This window comes from Zingiber officinale, chromosome 7A, assembly GCF_018446385.1.
Source record: "Zingiber officinale cultivar Zhangliang chromosome 7A, Zo_v1.1, whole genome shotgun sequence".
Classification (NCBI taxonomy): domain Eukaryota; kingdom Viridiplantae; phylum Streptophyta; class Magnoliopsida; order Zingiberales; family Zingiberaceae; genus Zingiber; species Zingiber officinale.
Window position 1 is genome coordinate 152,885 of NC_055998.1, and position 22,814 is coordinate 175,698.

The 22,814-nt window shown below is 48.0% G+C and overlaps 1 protein-coding gene across 1 annotated transcript; it reads left to right on the forward strand.

Annotated features, from left to right (window-relative positions):
• Window positions 1-4,833: 4,833 nt before the first annotated feature.
• LOC121999820 (sex determination protein tasselseed-2-like) lies at window positions 4,834-6,044 on the forward strand. Its single transcript, XM_042554452.1, has 2 exons — window positions 4,834-4,961; window positions 5,061-6,044. The coding sequence occupies exons 1-2, from the start codon at window positions 4,948-4,950 to the stop codon at window positions 5,830-5,832; spliced, it is 786 nt and encodes a 261-aa protein (XP_042410386.1). The 5' UTR covers window positions 4,834-4,947; the 3' UTR covers window positions 5,833-6,044.
• Window positions 6,045-22,814: the final 16,770 nt, after the last annotated feature.

The window sequence follows — 22,814 nt, forward strand, 5'->3', positions numbered from 1 at the left end:
AAATTAAGGAAATTTTATTGTAATTAAATTTTCTAATTTACCAAGGCTAAGGAATATAAAAGAAGGGGTGGGGGTGTTTTCATGGTGTACAACTTATATTATTTCTCTTCCTCTTTTCCTTGGTGCTGTGTCCGGCCAACCTCTTTTCTTCTCTTCCTCTTTGTGGTGGCCGAATCATCCCTATTGCTTGGAGATCTTGTGGAGGCCGGATATTACTTGGAGAAAAAGAAAAAGAAGGAGAGAAAGCTTGCATCCCTTGGAGCTTGGTTGGTGATTTGTTCTTCATCCTTGGTAAAGCTTTCTTGTTGTGGCCGAACCTAGCTAGGAGGAGAAGAAGGTGGTTGGTGGTTTCTCATCTCGGAAGATCGTTGCTCACACAACGTCCGAGGTTAGAAGAGGAATACGGTAGAAGATCAAGAGGTCTTTCTAGAAGGTATAACTAATAATTTTTTCTTTCCGCATCATACTAGTTATTTATGGAAATAATACCAAATACAAGAGGCTTACGATTCTAGTATTTCGAATATGTTTTTCGATGTTGTGTTCTTTTATTTTATTTTTCCTTGTGATTTGATTGTTTTTTTCGGTTAACTTAAAGTTATTTTAGGAAATTAAATATTAACTTTCCATAAAAGGTTTTGTCTAGTCGGTGGTGGTTGCTCCCATATCCAAGAAGGTCGTGTGCCTCGCCACGTCAGTACTGGGAACCAATTATGGAAATTAATATTTAATGGAATTAATAACTTAAGGTGATTTGGGTCGAACGTGTTAAGTTCCGCAGGAGACCCAAGTCAAAACCTAAAAGAACGAATAGATTAAGTTTTGGATCAAACGTGTTAAGTTCCGCAGGCGATCCAAAATTTAATTTAAAAGAACACATGGTAGCTAGGAAAAAGTTCAAACCTTTGTACAAAATTTTTGTACAGTGGAACCTCTAGGTTTTTCGAGTAGCAACCAACACATATGCCAACTTGCACCTTGCAAGGGAAGAGGGAGAGCCTTGCACTCTATCTAACTGATAGTAGGAGTTGGTGTATTGCTTTCTTTTTTTGCGGATTGGGCTTCCTCCGCATAGACATACCTGATAGATTGACTCAGCTGATTATCAAAATTTGTTGCGGGATTCTTCACTAGAGAGCAGAAGAAATCTCCATTAGATAGACCCTATGAGAAAGTACTCACCAGTATTTCTGTAGTTACCGAGTGAGCATCTAAAGCAACTTGATTAAAACGTTGAATATATTACTTCAACATTTCCTTTTATCCTTATTGGAGGGCAAACAAATTGAGTGGGGTCTGGTGGTATCTCCGACTAGTGGCGAAGTGGTGGAGGAATGCCTTGCGAAAGTCCTTGAAGTAGCAAATGGACTTAGCCGGAAATTGGTTGAACCATATTTGTGCCGAGCCAGAAAAAGTAGTAAAGAACACTCGACACTTGACTCTAACAGTGTATAGATGGAAAATAGCCGCTTTCTCAAATTTGAGAAGATGGTCCTCTGAGTAGGTTGCTCCTCCATATTCTTCGATCGCTAAAAGTCATAAATGGCTTGGTAATTTGTCTTCCAATACTTCCTAGGAAAATGACATATTGACTCGCTCAGGGGAGATGTTAGCCATCGGAGCTTCCCACTTCCGAATATCCCTGTTAATACATTTGGCACTAATGGTCAAACCTAAGTTTTGATGAATAACAAATGGATTAAAGTTATATGTGTTGTTGATCTAACCTTGTTATCGAGTGCATAGAGTTGACTAACTAAAGGGTCAAGAGGACGAAACACCAGGTAGAAAGTCTAGTCAGGATGTATGATTCTTGATTGGTGAAGTCAAGTTGTACCAGTCGACTGGTGGCAGAAAAATAACTTGGTATTTTTCTCCCGAATTCTATTTAATAGAGCTCAGGGTACTTGGACATATTTGATGAAAATAGAGGTGGTTAACCCCTATTATAGTCTCCAAGGTTTTCTTGAGTGATCAAGAGCTTGTGCGAGTTTGTGGCGAGATTTCTCCACCCACAAGGAGTTACTTGAGCTAGTCGGAGGTATTCCGGGGAGTCATCCACCAACGGATCGGGATCGTCCACCTTACGGACAGCTGTGGAGTAGGAGCTTCATCTCCGAACCATGTTAAACAACATGTTAGGTTTGTCTTCTTTTGTTAGTATTTGTCTTGTATTCCCGTTGTGCACACTAATCATTGTAGGAAGTGACGTTTCGGATGAGATGCTATTCACCCCCCTCCTCTAGCGGCGTAAAGGTCCCAACATTCCTCACTGCCTAGTTTCACTCACTAGGGCTTTCACCTGCCTTCACTCACCAGAATTTTCAAACTGCTCTGTTTCACTCACAAGGACTTTCTACCTGCCTAACTTCACTCACTAGGGTTTTTCCGATCTGTTTGACTTCACTAACTAGGACTTTCCACATCATGTATTCGATCAACACTGATCCACTTGAAATTTCTGCTTCTGCCAACCTTTCAGCTGGTTTTGCCTTTGCCAAACCTCCAGTTAGGACTTTCAAGTCAACCTTGACCTATTTGACTTTTGGTCAACCTTTGACCATCAATCTCCCATATGGACAATAGCGCCTGTAATATTCATATATTGTAAAATATCAAAACTTAAACATTATGACTCAAGCTTAAACTAACTCAAACTTAGTCAACCTGATCAACCTTGACCCAAGGAAAATTGCGCCAACAGAATTGATCCAACCTTGTTTGTAAAAACCCTTAAATATGATATTTTTATAACCCAAGTATATATCTATGACATAATTTTTAGATATACAAACTCAGATTTTTTTACAAGAATTTATAAACCTAATGAAATAAAAATCTAAAATGAGTCTAGTAGATAAGTTAACCTTCTTCATAGGCTTACAAATTAAACAAACTAATTAAGATAATTATATCTATCAAGAAAAATATATAATGGAATTATTTAGAAAGTTTAGAATGGATAATTTGAAAGAAATAAAAATGCGTATGACAATAAATGGAAATATAGATAGTGATCCTAATGGAACATTGATAGACCTAAAGTATTATAGAAGTGTTATAGGTAGTTTTTTATACCTAATTGTAAGCTGACCTAATATACTATTTGCAGTTAGTATATGTGCTAGATATCAAATATGTGCTAAAGAATCCATCTGAAAAATATTAAAAGAATCTTTAGATATCTAAAAGGTACATGAAATATAAGAATGTGGTACCCTAAAATAACTAATTTTGGATATTCTAACTCAAACTATGTTCATTATAAATTAGATAGAAAAAGTTCAAATGGTAGATGTCAATTACAGGTTTATGAAATTTACTTAAATTGGATCAATGTCTACTATCCTTTCAACCTGGACGTGTCCCGAGTGACTCTCCTCCAGTGACTTACCTCCACTTATCAAGTGTTAAGTTACCTCTTTGATGTCCAACTTAACCCAACAGGTCTTCATATCAGAATTGCACATCCAGATCGCCGATCGAGAATTGAACATCTCGACCTCTGATCTTGCTGGAATCACATATACAGACTTCAACCCATCAGGAATCGAACATCCCAATCTCCAATCAGAATCTCATATCTGGACTTCCTACCTGACGTCTGGTCCTTTTGACTCGTTAAATTAGTCTACCCTGCACACTCGATACTAAAGTTTAAATCAACAACATATATAACTTTAATCTATTATATTTATTATTTATTAAAATTCAGATTTAAATTGTACTAATAATATATAACCATCTTTTGCTAAGTGTAAAATCCTTGACAAACTCTTATTTGTATAAAATTTTATTTGAAATATATTTGTCTCCGGGTAAGACTATTAATCAGTATGCGTGCATCATCAAACTTATTACAAGAGAACATTGCAAATGAGCAAGGCTTCGAGCAGAGCTAACAACCTTGAGAGATATGGTTGTAAGACATCTGACCATTGAACATGAACCCATAGCTGTCTGTCCCTTCGGATGATTATAGTGGCTAGCACATGAAGTGTTGTCATAATGAGGTATGAGATTCGAATCTCGACAAAGTCGAGGTAAATATCTCCCTTATGTGCTAGTCATTATTCCAAAGGCTAGTACGTAGTCGTCCGTGATTTACCTTCTCCGTATTGGCCTTCGGACGGGTTGACGGAGGCGCTGGGACGAGCGTATCCATCTTTTACCATAATGAACCCATAGCTCTCAAGGGCACGGATGGAACCATGTGATGGCCTAACTGAGTTGTAGCCCAGAGAATCGTCGCCAATGACGAAGAGGACTACCCGGGCTGTAGCCATTGGTCGGGGATATAAAATTCTGACCTTCCACTTACTCTATCTTGTTAGAGGCCTCTACCATCGTTGCTATTCCATTGATCAATTCATCCATCCTCAATTTGTCAACCATGCATTAATTTCCTTAGTCATAGTTTTAAGCTTTCTTTGAAAATGTCTTAAAAACGTGCGCATGACATTCATATATATACTGGTATAAAAAAATCGAAATGTCAGAAGATCAACTTTATACTTTTCAACTTTCTTTATTTGAATTCAGCAGTTGCAATGGAGCCTTGACGTCTTGTGCTTGGCTTATATATTTCGTTAGATTGACTTTCAGAAAATTTAGATGATGACTTTTGGAGGCGACACAGCACAAGAACGTAACTAAGCTTTCATAATTCACAACCGAGAATTAGCTGGGAAATCGAGACACATGGAGAATGCATGCACGATCATTTCTTCGTATATAGGGCGTTCTTATCTTAATAGCACTATAATAATCAAACAACCAATAATTAACCGACTCTGCAAAGACATTTGGTTCATATTTTACCCTTAATCAGCCGTGAAAGACTGCAACAGCGTGCTATAAATAGGGAAGAAGAGGCAACGAAACATTATATTAGTACCACGATTTAGTTAGAGACTCGATTCATATATAGCTTCATATCGATCTTCCATGGAGAATAAAAGGTCTTTCTTTGATTTGATTTTGTTGTTTTAATTTGTTAGATGTGGATCTATCATCTATGTGTTTGCCTTAATTAGTCGATTGGTTAATTTATTTCTCAGGCTCGAAGGCAAGGTCGCTGTCATCACCGGCGGCGCTAGCGGCATCGGCGAGGCCGCCGTCAAGCTGTTCGTCAGCCATGGCGCTCGTGTCATCGTCGCCGACGTCCAAGACGAGAAGGGGGAGGCGCTCTGTGCCAGCCTGGGCGGCGCCGCTTCGTACGTCCACTGCGACGTCCGGCTCGAGGCCGACGTGAAGCGCGCCGTCGACACCGCCATCTCGCTCCACGGCAGGCTGGACGTTATGTTCAACAACGCCGGCATCAGCGACCCCGCCGGCAACAGCATCCTCGGCGAGGGCGACCTGACCGCGGCGTTCGAGCGGGTGATGGGCGTCAACGTGCTGGGCGCGCTGCTGGGCACGAAGCACGCGGCGCGGGCCATGACGGCGACGCCCGGGGGCGGCGGGAGCATCATAACGACGGCGAGCGTGGCGTCGGTGATGGGCGGGCTGGCGCCGCCGGTGTACACGTGCTCGAAGCACGCGCTGCTGGGGCTGACGCGGGCCGCTGCGACGGAGCTGGGGAAGCACGGGGTGCGAGTCAACTGCGTGTCGCCGGCGCTGGTGGCCACGCCGCAGGCGGTGTCGCACACGCAGGCGAGCCTGGAGGAGCTGGAGGCGATGGGGGAGGCGATCTCCACCCTCAAGGGCGTCAAGCTGAAGGCGGAGGACATCGCGGAGGCGGCGCTCTTCTTAGCCAGTGACGAGTCCAGATTCGTCAGCGGCCACAACCTCATGGTCGACGGCGCCAGCACCGCTACCAAAATATTCTAATTGAATCCAATTAGATACTACCGTTATATCATTTGAATAATATATAACTGTGCGCACGCTCATAGCAGTTATCATTTAAAATAGAAATTTCTGTTGCATTGCCATCAAAATTGCTGCTGCCATTGTCGTAGTAGTTTTTTTTTTTCCTAAAATATTAATGTGTGTGACTTTTCGTCGACGTTGAATAAACAGTCAATTTTTTCGTGTCCGTACGGGTGCAGTTGTTACATGACTCTTTCTGTTCGACGGATTAATAATTGATCAATTTTTAAATGATTAGATCTTTTTCCGCTATTTGCTTCGGTGGATCGATCGACTAGAGAAAAGACTAATGAATCCCGTCTAAAGTCAAGGTTTGGAAGGTCACGCGAGGAAGAGTCTCGGAAAAAAATTCAAGTTTTGGTGTTCATGACCAACAAGAAATACAAGCCAAATTAAACAAGCTCCACAAACACGAATAATTCTAGCCCACAGGCCCAGGACTAAGATGAATTTGTTACCATATAATAGAATTTTCAAATTAAGTAAGATAAAATCAGCATGGTGACTGATGCTGTCGGGAAGTTGAAAAGATGGATCTATCAGTGTGACGCGCCTAGAAAGTTGACCGCATCCTCATGACCTGACTGATGAACTATCTCCTGTGTTGACCAAGTCGTCCGATGCCTTCTGGTAAACAACACCTACAACCAGTGATCGGGTTGCCCCGATCTCTGGTACCTCGATGCTCGAGGTGGGTCCCGCGAACATATAAGTATCTACATAATAATAGGACAACAAAAAAGTACAGAATTAGTACGGCGACGTACCCTAGCCCAGTGGGGCGCCCTCGGATGGATGGATGAGTTGGTTGCGGCGCTGATTGAGTCGCCTCGTTCGTGAGGAGTAGATAAACGTCCACCAGATGAGTAACTGACTCCTGCGGCTCCAAGCCGGACGCGACATGGATCTGTAAGATGACGAGCGGTCTAATCACAGCATCGGCTCGTAGGCCGAAATAGGGGAACGAAAGCCGGAGTACAATAGCGGCACGAAGGCCGAACACCCTCTCGGCTCACAGGCCGGCACATGGCACACAGGCCGGATGTGCCGGACCATACCAATAACTCAACGGCTCGATGGCCGGAATACAACACAACAAGCACAATACAAGTCCTAGAGGTTGTGGGTCGGGCGGCGGTGGAAGTGGCATCGACGGGCGGCAGCGATCACTGGCGGCGGCGGCAGTAGCCACTGTACAACACCAGACATGGGAAGAGGTGGCTGTTGGCGGCCGCAATGGCTCCTGGATGCAGCGGTGGTGGTCGTGGGAGGCTGAGGTGGCTGCCAGCGGATGTGTCGGCCACTAGAGGTGGAGCCGGCTGCTAGAAGAGGACGCGGTGCTGGACGCCGGAAGAGGTTGCGGTGGTCGCTATATGCGACGACAATGGCCACTGGACTCGGCGGCGGCAAAGGCCGCTGGACGTTGCGACTGTGAGCGTGAGGGAGAGAGGCGTCAGGTCCATCCGGTGGCGACGGACCAGGCGGAGGCAGCAACTTCCCATATCTGCTCGGTGGCGGCGTAAAAGGCGCGAAGGAGGCCGGAGGGCAGGAGGTGGAGGAGCGGAGAAGCCGGCGACAGGCTCCGGCACCAGCGAGGGAGAAGGAAGAAGGTAATTGGCGGCGCTCCAATTTCACGAACCAACCCCCTTTTGCACGAACCCCCTCCTCCTCTCTTAATGCCCTAATAGTGAAAAGACCCCCTTACCCCTCTCTTCCTCCCTATTTACCTCTATACCCTAAACTGCATCTGCATCACAAGCCTTCCCTTCAAGTCTAGTCGAAGGAGGCGCGAGTTCGACTGACTAGACCAAACCCAAAACAGAATCGCTACCGAACGTGAAATCAGATCACGGGGCTCGTCTTATCACGACGAACAAGTAGCAGTGGCGAGGCCACGCAAGTGACTCAAGTAGTACCAAGCGAGCTACGAGAAATGGTGCAGTCCGGGCGATGGAGATAAGGCAGCATAGGTAGAAAGATTGGCGATCGAGCGCGCAATCGAGAAGATGTCGATCAGATAACCCGAAAAAATGCGAATCAAGCAATCAAAAGAGTGTCGCACGAGAGACAGTAGCAAAGACGAGCGAACTACGAGAAATAATACCAAGTCGGCCACCGAACTGATGCCAAGCGAATGATACTGAGCGCACGACCTCGAAGATGTCAACCGGGCGATCGAAAGGATGGAAATCGAGCCTCGCAAAATGTTATCCGAATGACTATAAAAGTGACTGGGCGTCCTAAAGAGCGTCGATCGTGCGACCTAGTTTAAGCGTGTGGCCGAACGGATGGCCGAGCAATACTAATCGGGACGGCTATGAGAGTGCTGACCGAGCGTCGAAAAACAGTGCCGAACAACTGTCAGGAAAGCTATTGGTCGAATGCCAAATGCGCACATAGCCGAATACTGAGCAAGCGATGAAATAGCGTCGGACGGGAGCGGAGCCCAAAAACTAAGCGGGAGCATCGCTCGTGAAAACGAGGGCGCATAGAAATGAAAGCTATGGATCGAACGAGCGTATCGTACGTGAGATGAATTGGAGTGTAGCTCGTGAGTCGAAGGCGCATGGACGCGCAGGTAGTGAGCCGAATGGGCGCATAGCCTTTGAGATATTCTGGTCCGAAACCTGTTGAGATACTCTTGTTTGCGACCATCGGGGATAGCTCGACCTCGAATGAGGGAGATAGAATATCCGAAGCTGGTCCGAGACCAGTGAAGACCGCTCGACCCCGAACGGGGGAGATAGAATATCCAAAGCTGGTCCGAGACCAGTGAAGACCACTCGATCCGAACGGGGGAGATAGATGTCACTCGACCCCGAATGGGGGAGATAAAATATCCGAAGCTGGTCCGAGACCAGTGAACACTGCTCGACCCCGAACAGGGGAGATAGATGTCACTCGACCCCGAACGGAGGAGATAGAATATCCGAAGCTGGTCTGAGACCAGTGAAGACCACTCGACCCCAAACGGGGGAGATAGATGTCACTCGACCCCAAATGGGGGAGATAGAATATCCGAAGCTGGTCCAAGACCAGTGAAGACCGCTCGACCCCGAACGGGGGAGATAGATGTCACTCGACCCCGAACGGGGGAGATAGAATATCTGAAGCTGGTCCGAGACCAGTGAAGACCGCTCGACCTCGAACGAGGGAGATATATGTCACTCGACCCCGAACGGGGGAGATAGAATATCCGAAGATGGTCTGAGACCAGTGAATACCGCTCGACCCCGAACGGGGGAGATATATGTCACTCGACCCCGAACGGGGGAGATAGAATATTCGAAGCTGGTCCGAGACCAGTGAAGACCGCTCGACCACGAATGGGGGAGATAGATGTCACTCGACCCGGAACGGGGGAAATAGAATATCCGAAGCTGGTCCGAGACCAGTGAAGACCGCTCGACCCCGGACGAGGGGGATAGATTTCACTCGACCCCGAATGAGGGAGATAGAATATCCGAAGCTGGTCCGAGACCAGTGAAGACCGATCGACCCTAAACGGGGGAGATAGATGTCACTCGACCCCGAACGGAGGAGATAGAATATCTGAAGCTGGTCCGAGACCAGTGAAGACCGCTCAACCCCGAACGGGGGAGATAGATGTCACTCGATCCCGAACGAGGGAGATAGAATATCCAAAGCCGGTCTGAGACCAGTGAAGACCGCTCGACCCCGAACGGGGGAGCTAGAAGATCCAATAAGCTGGTCCATGAAGTGGTCTTCAAGCTGGGGTTTTTATAGTTGTCGGTTCGACTCTGGAGTTTAACGTCGCCGCTCGACGGTTTTCAAGCCGGGGTTTTTATAGTTGCCGGTTCGACTCTGGAGTTTAACGTCGCCGCTCGACGGTCTTCAAGCCGGAGTTTTTATAGTCGTTGGTTCGACTCTGAGTTTAACATCGCCGCTCGACGGTCTTCAAGCCGGGGTTTTTATAAATTATAGTCGCCGGTTCGACTCTGGAGTTTAACGTCGCCGCTCGACGATCTTCAACAATGAGCTTGCAACTCAGGTAATATACACCCTGCCGATCGGCACGGGGTCCTTGACATCGAGCCGGTGGCTCAGATAATATACGCCCGGTCGATCGGCACGGGATCTTCAACAACGAGCTCGGGGCTCGGATAATATACACCCGGCCAATCGGCGCAGGGGCTTCGACATCAAGCCGGTGGCTCGAATAATATACGCCCAGTCGATTGGCGCAGGGTCCTCGTCAACGAGCAGGTGGCTCAGATAATATACGTCCGCCCGATCGGCACGGGGTCTTCGACAACGAGCTCGGGGCTTGGATAATATACACCAGGCCAATCGGCGCGAGGGCTTCGACATCGAGCTGGTGGCTCGGATAATATACGCCCGGCCGATCGGCACGGGGTCTTCGCTTACGAGCTCGAGGCTCGAATAATATATACCCGGCCAATCGGCGCGGGGGCTTCAACATCGAGCCGGTGGCTTAGATTATATACGCCCAGCCGATCGACACGGGGTCCTCGTCAACGAGCTGGTGGCTCGGATAATATACGCCCGACCGATCGGCACGGGGTCTTCGACAACGAGCTCGGGGCTCGAATAATATATACCCGGTCAATCGGCGCGAGGGCTTCAACATCGAGCTCGAGGCTCGGATAATATACACCCGACCAATCGGCGCGGGGGCTTCGATATCGAGCCGGTGGCTCGGATAATATACGCCCGGCCGGTCGGCACGGGGTCTTCGCTCGAGAAACTATGATAAATTCTATGACCGAAAGAGAATATAACTGCAAGACTAACTTGCCGACCAGTAGAAGATCTAACTCAATTTCTCAACTCCCGAATACCCGTGGAGTGAGGAGGATATGATATACTCGTCGAAACCCCTCAAGGCCATGAGGATGTCGGAACTTTCCGGGTCGTCCGTCTTCAAATTCCAGACCAAGTGCGTTCCCACAGACGACGCCAATTTGATCTTGTCGGGAAGCTGAGAAGACTGACCTGTCGATGTGACGCGCCTAGAAGGTTGACCGCATCCCCATGACTTGGTTGATGAGCTATCTCCTGTGTTGACCAAGTCATCCGATGTCTTCTAGTAAACAACACCTGCAACTAGTGATCGGGTTGCCCCGATTTCTGGTACCTCGATGCTCGAGGTGGGTCTTGCGAACATATAAGCATCCACATAATAATAGGACAACAAAATAAGTATAGAATGAGTATGGCGACGTACCCTGGCCCCAGGGGGCGCCCTCGGATGGATGGATGAGCTGGTTGCGGCACTGATTGAGTCACCTCGGTCGTGAGGAGTAGATAGACGTCCACCAGATGAGTAACTCACTCCTGCGGTTCCAAGTTGGACGCGACATGGATCTGTAAGATGACGAGCGGTCTAATCACAGCATCGGTTCGCAGGCTGAAATAGGGGCACGAAGGCCGGAGTACAATAGCGGCACGAAGGTCGAACACCCTCTCGGCTCGCAGGCCGGCACATGGCACACAGGCCAGACCATACCAATAACTCAACGGCTTGATGGCCGGAATATAAAACAACAAGCACAATACAAGTCCTGGAGGTTGTGGGTCGGGCGACGGTGGAAGTGGCATCGGTGGGCGGCAGCGATCACTGGCGGCGACGACAGTAGCCACTGTACAGCACCAGACGCGGGAAGAGGTGGCTGTTGGCGGCCGCAATGGCTCCTGGATGCAGCGGCGGTGGGCGTGGGAGGCTGAGGTGGCTGCCGGCGGATGTGTTGACCACTGGAGGTGGAGTCGGCCGCCGGAAGAGTGTTGGATCGTGATGTTTCGCTAGAGGGGGGGGTGAATAGCGATTACGAAATTCGTTCGAAAAGAGTTACGCGCAGCGGAAATAGAAAAACAATGTTAACACAAACCAGTTTTACTTGGTTCGGAGCCTGTGTTGACTCCTATTCCAAGGCCCGCACACAATGGTGCTTTCGGTGGGCAATCACTAGCAGTTCGAAAAATTATTACAAACTAAGTGTTGAAATGCTAATGAAATTAAAGCGATATCGACAAGAAAATTAACCAAAGAAGAAAGAGCGCGTTGTCGGAGCTTTGTTAGCGTTGCAGGAGCGCAGAGCAGTAGGGCAAGCAGTAGAAGATCTCTCTTTGAATTGTTGTTCTGAAGCTCCCCTCTGACCCTCCTTTTATATGAGGCTCGGGGCGCCCTGGTGAGACGTGGCAGGTCCAACCAGCGAGCTCCACGTGGCAACGCGCGATCTGGATAAAAATCACCTCCCTTTCTCCAGAAACCAGCTTTCCTGCAAGACAAGGTTAGTCCGAGGCAAATAAATAGTGTATATCCTGCAAAACAGAGTGTTAGCAAAAGTTTGACATAAAAAGTATGACTTAGATTCCGTCTTTCCGAGACCGGAATCTAGTCACGATCTCGACTTAGAGATCCGAAATGGATCTAAGCCGGATCGACGCCTAATGTTCCCTTCCCGGGAACGCGTCCTCACAGTCACTCCCTTCCAGTGATACCTTTACTTACCTGTCAGACGTCCGGTCAGCCCGTCGACCCACTTGGACTTCTCGCCAGCTATCCGGTCAAGCCCGTCGACCTAGCTGGACTTCTTGCCAAGCGTCCGGTCAGTCCGTCGACCCGCTTAGACTTCGTGCCAGACATCCAGTCAGCCCGTCGACCTGTCTGGACTTCGTCTGCACACTCGGTCAGAGTGTTAGATCACAATAAACCTAACTTAACCCGATTTGTCATTCATCAAAACCTGAGTTAGACCGTTAGTGCTAACCGCACCAACAAAGAGGAGGCGGCGCTGGATGCTGAAAGAGGCTGTGGTGGTCGCTATACGCGACGACAATGACCGCTGGACTCGGCGACGACAAAGGCCGCTGGACGCTGTGACTGTGAGCGTGAGGGAGAGAGGCGTCGGGTCCGTCCGGTGGCGATGGACCAGGTGTAGGCAACAACTTCCCATCTCTGCTCGGTGGCGGCGTAAAAGGCACGAAGGAGGCCGGAGGCAGGAGGTGGAGGAGCGGAGAAGCCGACGGCAGACTCTGGCACCGGCGAGGGAGAAGGAAGAAGATTGGCGGCGCCCCATTTTCATGAACCAGCCTCCTTTTGCACGAACCCCCTCCTCATCTCTTAATGCCCTAATAGTGAAAAGACCCCCTTACCTCTCTCTTCCTCCCTATTTACCTCTATACCCTAAACTGTATCTGCATCAGTGAGTTATTTAGTTTTTTAATTTACCTCTTTATAAATGGATGCATAGCCGAGTTCAGATGCCGCATAGCCGAGTTGATATATGAGAGTAGACATAGAACCTTTGATGGAATAAATTTTTAGAAGAATAAATTGTTAAAAATGTAAATATAAATCTAGAGGTGGATGGAGAATATTTCATTGTGCACGAGAATTTTAGTCTCGTATTGGTAATTCTATGACATTATGATTAGTTTATATTATTTCACTTGCATTATGATTGTGAACAAATACATGAGAAAAGATTTATTCTCACATGTAAGTACACAGTTAGTGCAAATTCAGGATCCAAATTACATAGAATTAAGATTGACTTGTGTTCCCTACTTGAGGGCAGTTGTGGATGCTTCACGCTCAGGCCATTCAACTGATAAGGTTAAATTTAAAATTCCTTTTCTAAAGTTTAAATTTCTATCTCAAATAAAATTATCCAATATAAAATTCCTCCTCTTAGAAAAGTCATTTGATTACTATGATTTATTTTTTTTCATCTCGTTATAGGGAGGGCGCTTGGAATGAGCAAGCCACATTTTGTCACAAATAATAATCATTATGCCCCAAACAATTAAAAGTCATTTGATTACTATGATTTATTTTTTTTCATCTCGTTATAGGGCGGGCGCTTGGAATGAGCAAGCCACGTTTTGTCACAAATAATAATCATTGTGCCCCAAACAATTATGTAATGACAGGGCACCCATGCACTCTCTCAAATACGTACTTATGTTTGATTCCCAATTAGACACAAAATAGGATATTTTTCTTTAGTTGAATGATAAATCCGAGATATTGGATAGGTACTTGTTATAAATACTTCCGGATTTAGACCGATGGTGGATGAAAATTTTTTGTGGGACTGAATTGGTTATCTCTAGAATTGATCGAGCTGAAGGACTATGATGCCTATGTTTGATTCCTAATTATGGCACATTACAGTATATTTTTCTCTAATGAGGTGATCAATATGAGATATTGGATGGATGCTATTATAAATACTTCCAGATTTAATGAAATCGTATTGATTATCTCTATAATTAATCAGACTAAAGGGCTGATGCTAGCTTTATAAAAAAAAAAAAAACTAACAAAAATAATTGCCCAAGGAAGGTTCCCTTCCGAAAAGCCCTTTAAAGGAGAAAAAAAAGAGGGCAGATTCCTCATCCTTTTTTGCCTAGCATAAAAGAAGCAGCCTTACTTGAATCTTCCTGGGCAATCTCTGAACTAGTAAAAAAAAAAGACTCATTGAACTAGTAAAAAAGACTCATTTAGCGTGACCTAGAAAATGTTGACCGAGCGACAGTAATTCGTGACCTGGCGATAGAGAGAATGATGGACGAGTAATGTCATGATCGTGACCGAACCAGTGCCGACTGAACGACAGTAAATCGCGACCTGGCAATAGAGAGACGGATCGACGCGTACAACCGTGAGCGCGACCGGGAAAATATCGACACAGCGACAGTAAAATTGCGACCGGGCAATCAAAAAATGTTGATCTAGCAATCGAAAAATGCTGAGCGGGTCGAAAGACGATGAGCGGTATCAAATGCGTGACCGATAAGATGTCGACTGAGCGACAATCAATCACGACCAGGCAATCGAACAATGTCGAGTGGTGCAAAGCGAACGCTCGAGTAGATGGCCAAGCGATGCTGGTCGGTCGACTAAGAGAAGATCGGTCGTGTGATCGAAAGAATGTCAAGTGGGTGCGAAGCCTGTGTGCTGGGTAGACACTAGACACGGAGCCTGAGACCAAATGAAAATAGGAGAAGAGCCCGTGGATCGAGCGTGAATGGGAGTGAAGGCTCTGTGAGCCAAGCTAGGCGCAAATCCTTAGAGACTGAAAGCGACTGAGAGCAAAGCATGTAGGTCAGGCGCAAGCGCGAGTAGAGCATGTGGATGGAGTGCGAACGGGAGCAGAACAATCATGCGGTTATGCGAATTCCAACCAAGGAGGAAAGTGGGTATCGACCGAGCAACAGCGAACAACAACAGTGAGCAAAATATGAATGATGAGTGTCGGGCAGAGCGACAAGTGAGCAGTAAGTGCCGACCAAGCAACAGTGGTGAGTGAAAATGTGAACTGAGAGTGCGGGGTCGGGTGGCAAGTGGATCAAGTGTGATGAGTGTCAGGCAGAGCTGTAAGTGAGCAGTGAGCACCGACTAAGAGGTCGTTGGGCGTGAGAGCATGCTCACTTATAACTCGCACTGGGGCGAGAGTCTGGAATCCCGATCGGGAGGTCGTTGGGCGTGAGAGCATGCTCACTTATAACTCGCATTGAGGTGAGAGTCTGGAGGCATGAGAGCATGCTCACTTATAACTCGCACTGAAGCGAAAGTCTGGGACCCGACCTATCGGTCGTTGGGCGTGAAAGCATGCTCACTTATAACTAGCATTGAGGCGAGAGTCTGGAGGCGTGAGAGTATGCTCATTTATAACTCGTACTGAAGTGAGAGTCTGGGACCCGACCTTTCGGTCGTTGGGCGTGAGAGCATGCTCACTTATAACTTGCACTTAGGCGAGAGTCTGGAGGCGTGAGAGCATGCTCACTTATAACTCGCACCGAAGTGAGAGTTTGGGACCCGACCTGCCGGTCGTTGGGCGTGAGAGAATGCTCACTTATAACTCGCACTGAGATGAAAGTATGGAGACGTGAGAGCATGCTCACTTATAACTCGCATTGTGGCAAGAGTCTGGGACCCGACCTGCCGGTCGTTGGGCGTGAGAACATGCTCACTTATTACTCGCACTGAGGCGAGAGTCTAGAGGCGTGAGAGCATGCTCACTTATAACTCGCACTGTGGCGAGAGTCTGGGACCCGACCTTCCGGTCGTTGGGCGTGAGAGCATGCTCACTTATAACTCTCACTGAGGCGAGAGTCTGGAGGCGTAACAGCATGCTCACTTATAACTCGCACTGAAGTGAGAGTCTGGGACACGACCTGCCGGTCGTTGGGCGTGAGAGCATGCTCACTTATTACTCGCACTAAGGCGAGAGTCTGGAGGCGTGAGAGCATGCTCACTTATAACTCGCACTGAATCGAGAGACTGGGACTCGACCTGCCGGTCGTTGGGCGTGAGAGCATGCTCACTTATAACTGGCACTGAGACGAGAGTCTGGAGGCGTGAGAGCATGCTCACTTATAACTCGCACTGGGGCGAGAGTCTGGAGATCTGAGTAGGATTTGATCTGGAGACCTGACCAGAGAACAATTCGAAGGCCTGACCAAGAAACATTCTGGAGGCCTAATCAAGAGTTGATCTGGAGGTTTGACCCAGAGTTGATTTAGAGGTCTGACCCAGACTTGATTTGGAGGTCTGACCTAGACTTGATCTGGAGGTCTGACCCAGACTTGATTTGGAGGTCTGACCAAGACTTGATCTGGAGACCTGACCAGGAATTAGTCTGGAAGCTCGACCGAGAGATCGTTAGCGATACTCTGATCCGAGACCGGTCGGTGGTGATACTCTGGTCCGAGACCAGTGGCGATAACTCGACCCCGACCGGGGGAGGATAAGCCTTGAAATCCATAGAAGTAGAGCCCATAGCAATATGAGAGGACAGAGCCTTTATCATACCTGATGGCGAAGTGATGTCAACCGGCTGACTCGAATCCCAAATGCCCGTATAGTTAGTAAGAGAAATAGTATCGATCCCTTGACTCTCAAAGGTCCACGGAGTTAGGGAGAAGAATAATTTGAGCCTCGACCGTCAAAGGGAGTGAAGTCCATAGCCATATAAGGGAGCAGAGTCTGTAGCAATAGAAGGAAGTAGAGCACCGCGGGTGAAGGGAGTAGAGCCTGTAGACATAAAAAGCACGCAAAACAGGTGGAGAATACAGAGCATATAGTAATAATAGAGTGGAGTGTCTATTGCAGTAAAAGAATGCAGAACCCCATGGTGAATAGTGCAGATCCTGTAGCAGTAAGAGAATGCAAACCCTCATGGTGAAGGGTGCAGAACCTGTAGCAGTAAGAGGATGCAGACCTTCATGGTGAAGGGTGCAGATCCTGTAGCAGTAAGAGGATGTAGACCCTCATGGTGAAGGGTGCAAAGCTTGTAGTACACCTGATCGGGGAGCTGGGCCCTTGGTCCCTGATTGGAGAGTGATCCGGCGGTTAGAACAGGGGACCCCCATTCTGAGGGGTCAATGCCACGCGGGAGTCAAAAGGACAGGTGGCCGACCGGAGAAGGATGGGCCGACCTCCCGGCCGGCCGACCAGTGAATAGCCGATGGCAAAAGTTGCCCCGACAGAAGTCAGGGTTCTGACGCTCAATGGAACAGTAGCAAAGAGTCGAGCGGAAGGTCTAAGAGAAGGTGACATACTGCTAAACAGTCCCTATATAGCACCCTACCGAAAATATCCCCAGCATATCTATGCCAACGGTAGGCCGGACGTGATGTGAGTGCCGTCCGGCCGGCGCGTAAGATGAGGGCTGGCCGGACGGACTCCCCGTCCAGCCGGCCTGTGGTCGGTAGAGAAGGACAAGAACATCTTATGACAGTCCTATGGCTAAGCCATACTCCAAGTCCGACCAGGTGTTCTGTTGTCCCATCGAAGACATGCTTGGGCTGTAGCAGTAGCTTTCTGCCAGACACATACCGAGGTATGGGCTACGGACACGTATGCGCCTCGGTGGACGTGCAGGAGCTCTTTCACCGCTCTATATAAAGAGCCTCATACTTCGCTGGAGGTACGCGAAAGACATCTTTGGAGCCACTTTTTTCACTACTTGCTTGCCTGACTTGAGCGTCGGAGGGTCGCCGCCGGAAACCCCTTCCCGGCCCGACTTCTGTGCAGGTTCGCCGGAGTTTCGTACGACTAGCCGGAGATCTACATCAGCGACTCGGAGAGCGCCACGTGCCCAGCGTCCGTTGATTCAGCATTCGGACAGGATCAATTTGGCGCCGTCTGTGGGAACGCTCCTACATCCGAACGGAAACAATGGACGAGGCTGGACGACAGCACACGGTGACGCTCTCCATGGAGAAACTCGACGCTCTGATAGAGTCAAGAGTAGCTAGGCTCGTGGAGCAACAGGAGCAGAAGGCTCAAGTAAAAAGATAACGCAGCAGGCCGCCTCCACCTCTGGGGGGGCCGAGCGGCCATGGAGGACCGACCGGGAAGTTTCGCCATCCTCCTGGCCTTGATAAATTTCGACGAGTACATTGTATACACCTCACTCCACGGGTATTCGGGAGTTGAGAAATTGAGTCAGATCTTATGCTGATCGGCAGGTTGTCTTTCAGATATAGTTTCTTTCGGGAATAGAATTCATCATAATTTTCCGAAAGAAGGCCTGTGCCGTTCGACCAGGCGTATATCATCGGAGCCAAAGGCTCGATAATGAAGGCCCCGAGTCGTTCGGCCAGAGGTATAGTATCCGAGCCAAAGGCTCGATAATGAAGGTCCTGAGCCGTTCGGCCGGAGGTATAGTATCCGAGCCAAAGGCTCGATAATGAAGGCCCCGAGCCGTTCGGCCGGAGGTATAGTATCTGAGCCAAGCGCTCGATGCCGAAGGCCCCGAGCCGTTCGGCCGGAGGTATAGTATCCGAGCCAAAGGCTCGATAATGAAGGCCCCGAGCCGTTCGGCCGGAGGTATAGTATCCGAGCCAAAGGCTCGATAATGAAGGCCCCGAGCCGTTCGGCCTAGACCTGACCACGGTTCGGAACCGACGGTTCGACGGTTCGGAACCGCCGGTTCGACGGTTCCAGGCAGGTCGACCCTTAACCTTAACCGCCCAAGACGGTTACGGTTCACGGTTCAGAACCGCCGGTTCACGGTTCGGTTCACGGTTCGTCACGGTTCGTCACGGTTCAAGATTAATATGTTAAAAAAATTAAAAATTAAACATTAAAAATTAGAAATTAAAATTTATTAAACAAAGGGCTTGCACTTATTTAAGTTGCCCATGTATCCCTTTAGGGGAATCAAAGCCCACGTAGTTCTTTTACATTTTTTATCCTTTTACATTTTCATTCACTTCCATTTCCTGTTCCTGTCGTATTTGTTCCTTCAGTATCAAAATCTTCAACTTCGTCATCTGAAAGTTGCATTCCTTGGATTCTTTTCTCCGCTCTGGTCCAATCGTCTAGTAATGCTTGGGCTTCCAAGGAGTCGGGAGACAAAGTTGATCGTCGTTCATCTAATATGTTGCCGCCGACACTGAACGTCTGCTCCACAGCAACAGTTGACACTGGACAAGCTAAAATTTCTTTTGCGATCACGGAGAGAACGGGAAAGCTCTGAGCCTTCTGTGACCACCACTTTAAGATATCGAAGTTTTCGCTATCTGCTTCATTAAAATCAAAAGAAGTCGTAAAATAATTCTCAAGTTCCTGTGTGGAACTTGAGGATCCCCGTGGACGTTTTGTCCGTTCTTTTAATAAGAGTTGTGCTTTTGTAAGTTTTAAATTACTACTAGTAGTTTGTTGAATTTCAGAAATATTAATTTGTGTTCCATATTTTGCATAATATTGATTATAAATATCATATAAATAAATTCTAACATTATATATAATATTAACTGGATCAGGGGAAGAAGAATTTTTAATTGGAATTAAAGCATCATATTATAAAGTTAACATTTCTTGTAAAACTTCTAATTTAAATCTAGGATCTAAAGCAAATGCAATTAAATAAATTTCAGGAATTAAATAAAAATATTTTTCCCATTTAGTTTTCATAGCTAAGATGCAAGGAGATAAAGATTCATTATTAATATGTTCATTTAAAACTAATACTATATTAGAAAAATTTTCTAAAACTAATTGAGCAGTGGGATAATAAACACCGGAAAGTTGTTCGGTTGCATCATTAAATACTTTTAAAATTTCACAAATACTACAACAAATATTCCATTGTTGTGAAAATAAATATATATTAGTATTAGTGTTTTGTGCAAAAAATGAACATAATAATTCTTTATATTGAAATGAATCTTGTAATAATTGGTATGTTGAATTCCAACGTGTTGGTACATCACGTGGAAATTTTTTAGGTCTCATTCCATTAATTTTACAAAACCTACCCCATTGTTTCATTATAGATGGATGAGACCATAAATAAGAAATTGCAATTCTAATTGGTTTAATATAACTTTCTAAATTTTTTAAACCATCTTGAACACATAAATTTAAAACATGGCATACACAACGAATATGAAAAAATAAACCTCCAATAATAGTGATCCGGCGGTAAGAATGGGGGGCCCACCCTCTGAAGGGTCCCAGCCTAAGGACGGATGGAAGGCTGGTCAAGCGGGTAATGGTCCGAGCGGAGCTAGAGATAACCCATCCATGGGCTTGGGTTTCCGACGCCAAGGCAGGAGGATCGAAGGGCCGAGCGGGATCCCGATCGGTTGGGACCGAAGGGCCGAGCGGGATCCCGATCGGCTGGGACCGAAGGGCCGAGCGGGTTGCCCGTTCGGCCAAGATAAGGGCGAGGGTATAAAGGTAGCCGAGCGGCCTATGCGCTTGTCTCGGGATATGGGATGTCAGAGAAGGCATGTCTGATGATTAGGCCGTACACAAGATTGCACGATGGAAGATCTCGCCGTCACATCAGGGAGAGGTGGATACAGTAGCAGTATGGCCTCATATATGCTCTTCTGACAGGCCCATACTTGGGTATGGTCTAAAGCAGATGACTGCTTCGATTGGCGTGCCCGGGCTCTTTCGATGGTTCTATATAAGGCCTCCATTTCTTCACCGGAGGTACGCACATCTGGATCTCTGAAGCCACTTCATCTATTTCCTCGCCTGACTTGAGCGTCGGTGAGCTGTCGCCGGGACACCCCTCCCGGCTCGGTTTTGTTGCAGGTTCGCCGGAGCACCTGAGGATCTAGTAGGGAGCGCCACATCCCCAGCGTTCGTTGACCCCTGGTTCGGACAGGATCAATTTGGCGCCGTCTGTGGGAACGCACCTGCATCCGAACAGAGACAATGGACGAGGCTGGAAGGATACACAATGTGGCACTCTCACAAGAAGAGTTGGACGCTCTGGTCGAGATGAGGGCCGCCAAACTTGTGGAGCAGAAACAGAAAGAGGCAGCTGAGCGGCGGGAGCAACAAGCAACATCTGCGTCGGGTGGCCGAGCGGAAGCACCTCAAGCCACCATCGCGTTCCATCGGGCCTTATTCCGCACCCCTGAAGCCGCACCAGCTCGAAGAGATAGAGGCTCTTCTTCAGACGAAATGCCAAGGCGGGATGACAGAAAAGGGAAAGCCCCCCGGGCGGACTCATATCCCGAGCGGATCAATCGCCAATTCTCGGAGGCTATTCTACGAGACCCTCTACCCAAGCACTACGTGCCTCCGACGATCGGCGAGTACAACGGAACAACAGACCCGGATGATCATCTGGGTAAGTTTGATAACACAGCTACACTCCATCAATATACAGATGGAGTAAAGTGCCGCGTCTTCCTTACAACTCTCTCGGGATCGACTCAACGGTGGTTTCGGAGGCTGCCGGACGGATCCATCACTAGCTTTAAGGACTTCCGAACAGCCTTCCTCCACCACTTCGCTAGCAGTCGGCGTTATCAGAAGACAAGTGTCAGCTTGTTTGCCATCAAGCAAGAGTCGAGAGAATCGCTTCGAGCCTACATCCAGCGATTCAACCAAGTGGCGATGGATATCCCAACGGCCACATCGGAGACGATGATGAATGCCTTCACGCAGGGCCTTGTGGATGGGGACTTCTTCCGGCTCATCCGAAAGCCGCCCGAGATTATGATCATATGCTACATCGGACCAACGAATACATAAACGTGGAAGAAGCACAAGCCGCCCGGAAAAAGGAAACTACCGAGCGGGCACCTATTCATGCCGAGCGGAAGCAGCCGCCGCTCAGCACCACCTAGAGGACCTAGAGCCAAGCAACCCGATCCCCATCGCACGTACAAGAAGTGGCTGCCGCTCGCCAAGCCAAAGAAGAGGTGGACCCTATGTTCTGCTCCTTCCAGACGGATCGCACAACACGAAGGATTGTCAAGTCTTCCCTTCGTGGCCAATCCGTTCCCGGGAAGGTCGAACGACGGTCACCTCCCACCGACAGGAGCCAAAGGACTCATGAAGCCGACCGGACCCGCACCGAGCGGCACCACCGGCAGGCGCCCGACCGGCACAGGAGAATCGCCAGGCGTCCGAGAACGGTCCCGACCGTCCGCTCGGGAAGAGGAGAATAGGAGCAATATTGCGAGGCGAGATCAACGTTATTGCTGGTGGGCCGGCCGAGGAGATTCCAACCGAGCAAGAAAGTCACAGCCTCGGATCCACGCAGTCGGTTGCGGCCAAGAGCGGGCAAGTGGGCGGAAATCACTTTCGGGCCGGGGACTTAGAAGGTCGAAGTGCCCCACGACGCCCGCTCATTAATAATAGCAAATTACACTATTCATCGCATATTTGTTGACACAGGAGTTGGTCAACATCATATTCAAGAAGGCGTTTGACCAAATTGATCGAGTAGCTTCCCATGACAACCCGCTCTGGGTTTCACAGATATGAGTTGTTGACAGATCCGGTGGCTACCTTCTTGGGAGAGGAACCGCTCGGAGGACCAGACAATAAATTTTGTGGTGGTCGATTCTCCTCGTCCTACAATGTCATTTTGGGCCGACCGGCCGAGCAATCGTCTCAACCTTCCACCAGATGAAGTTCCCGTCGAAGACAAGGTGGGAGAGGTACAGGGAGATCGGTTAGCAACTCG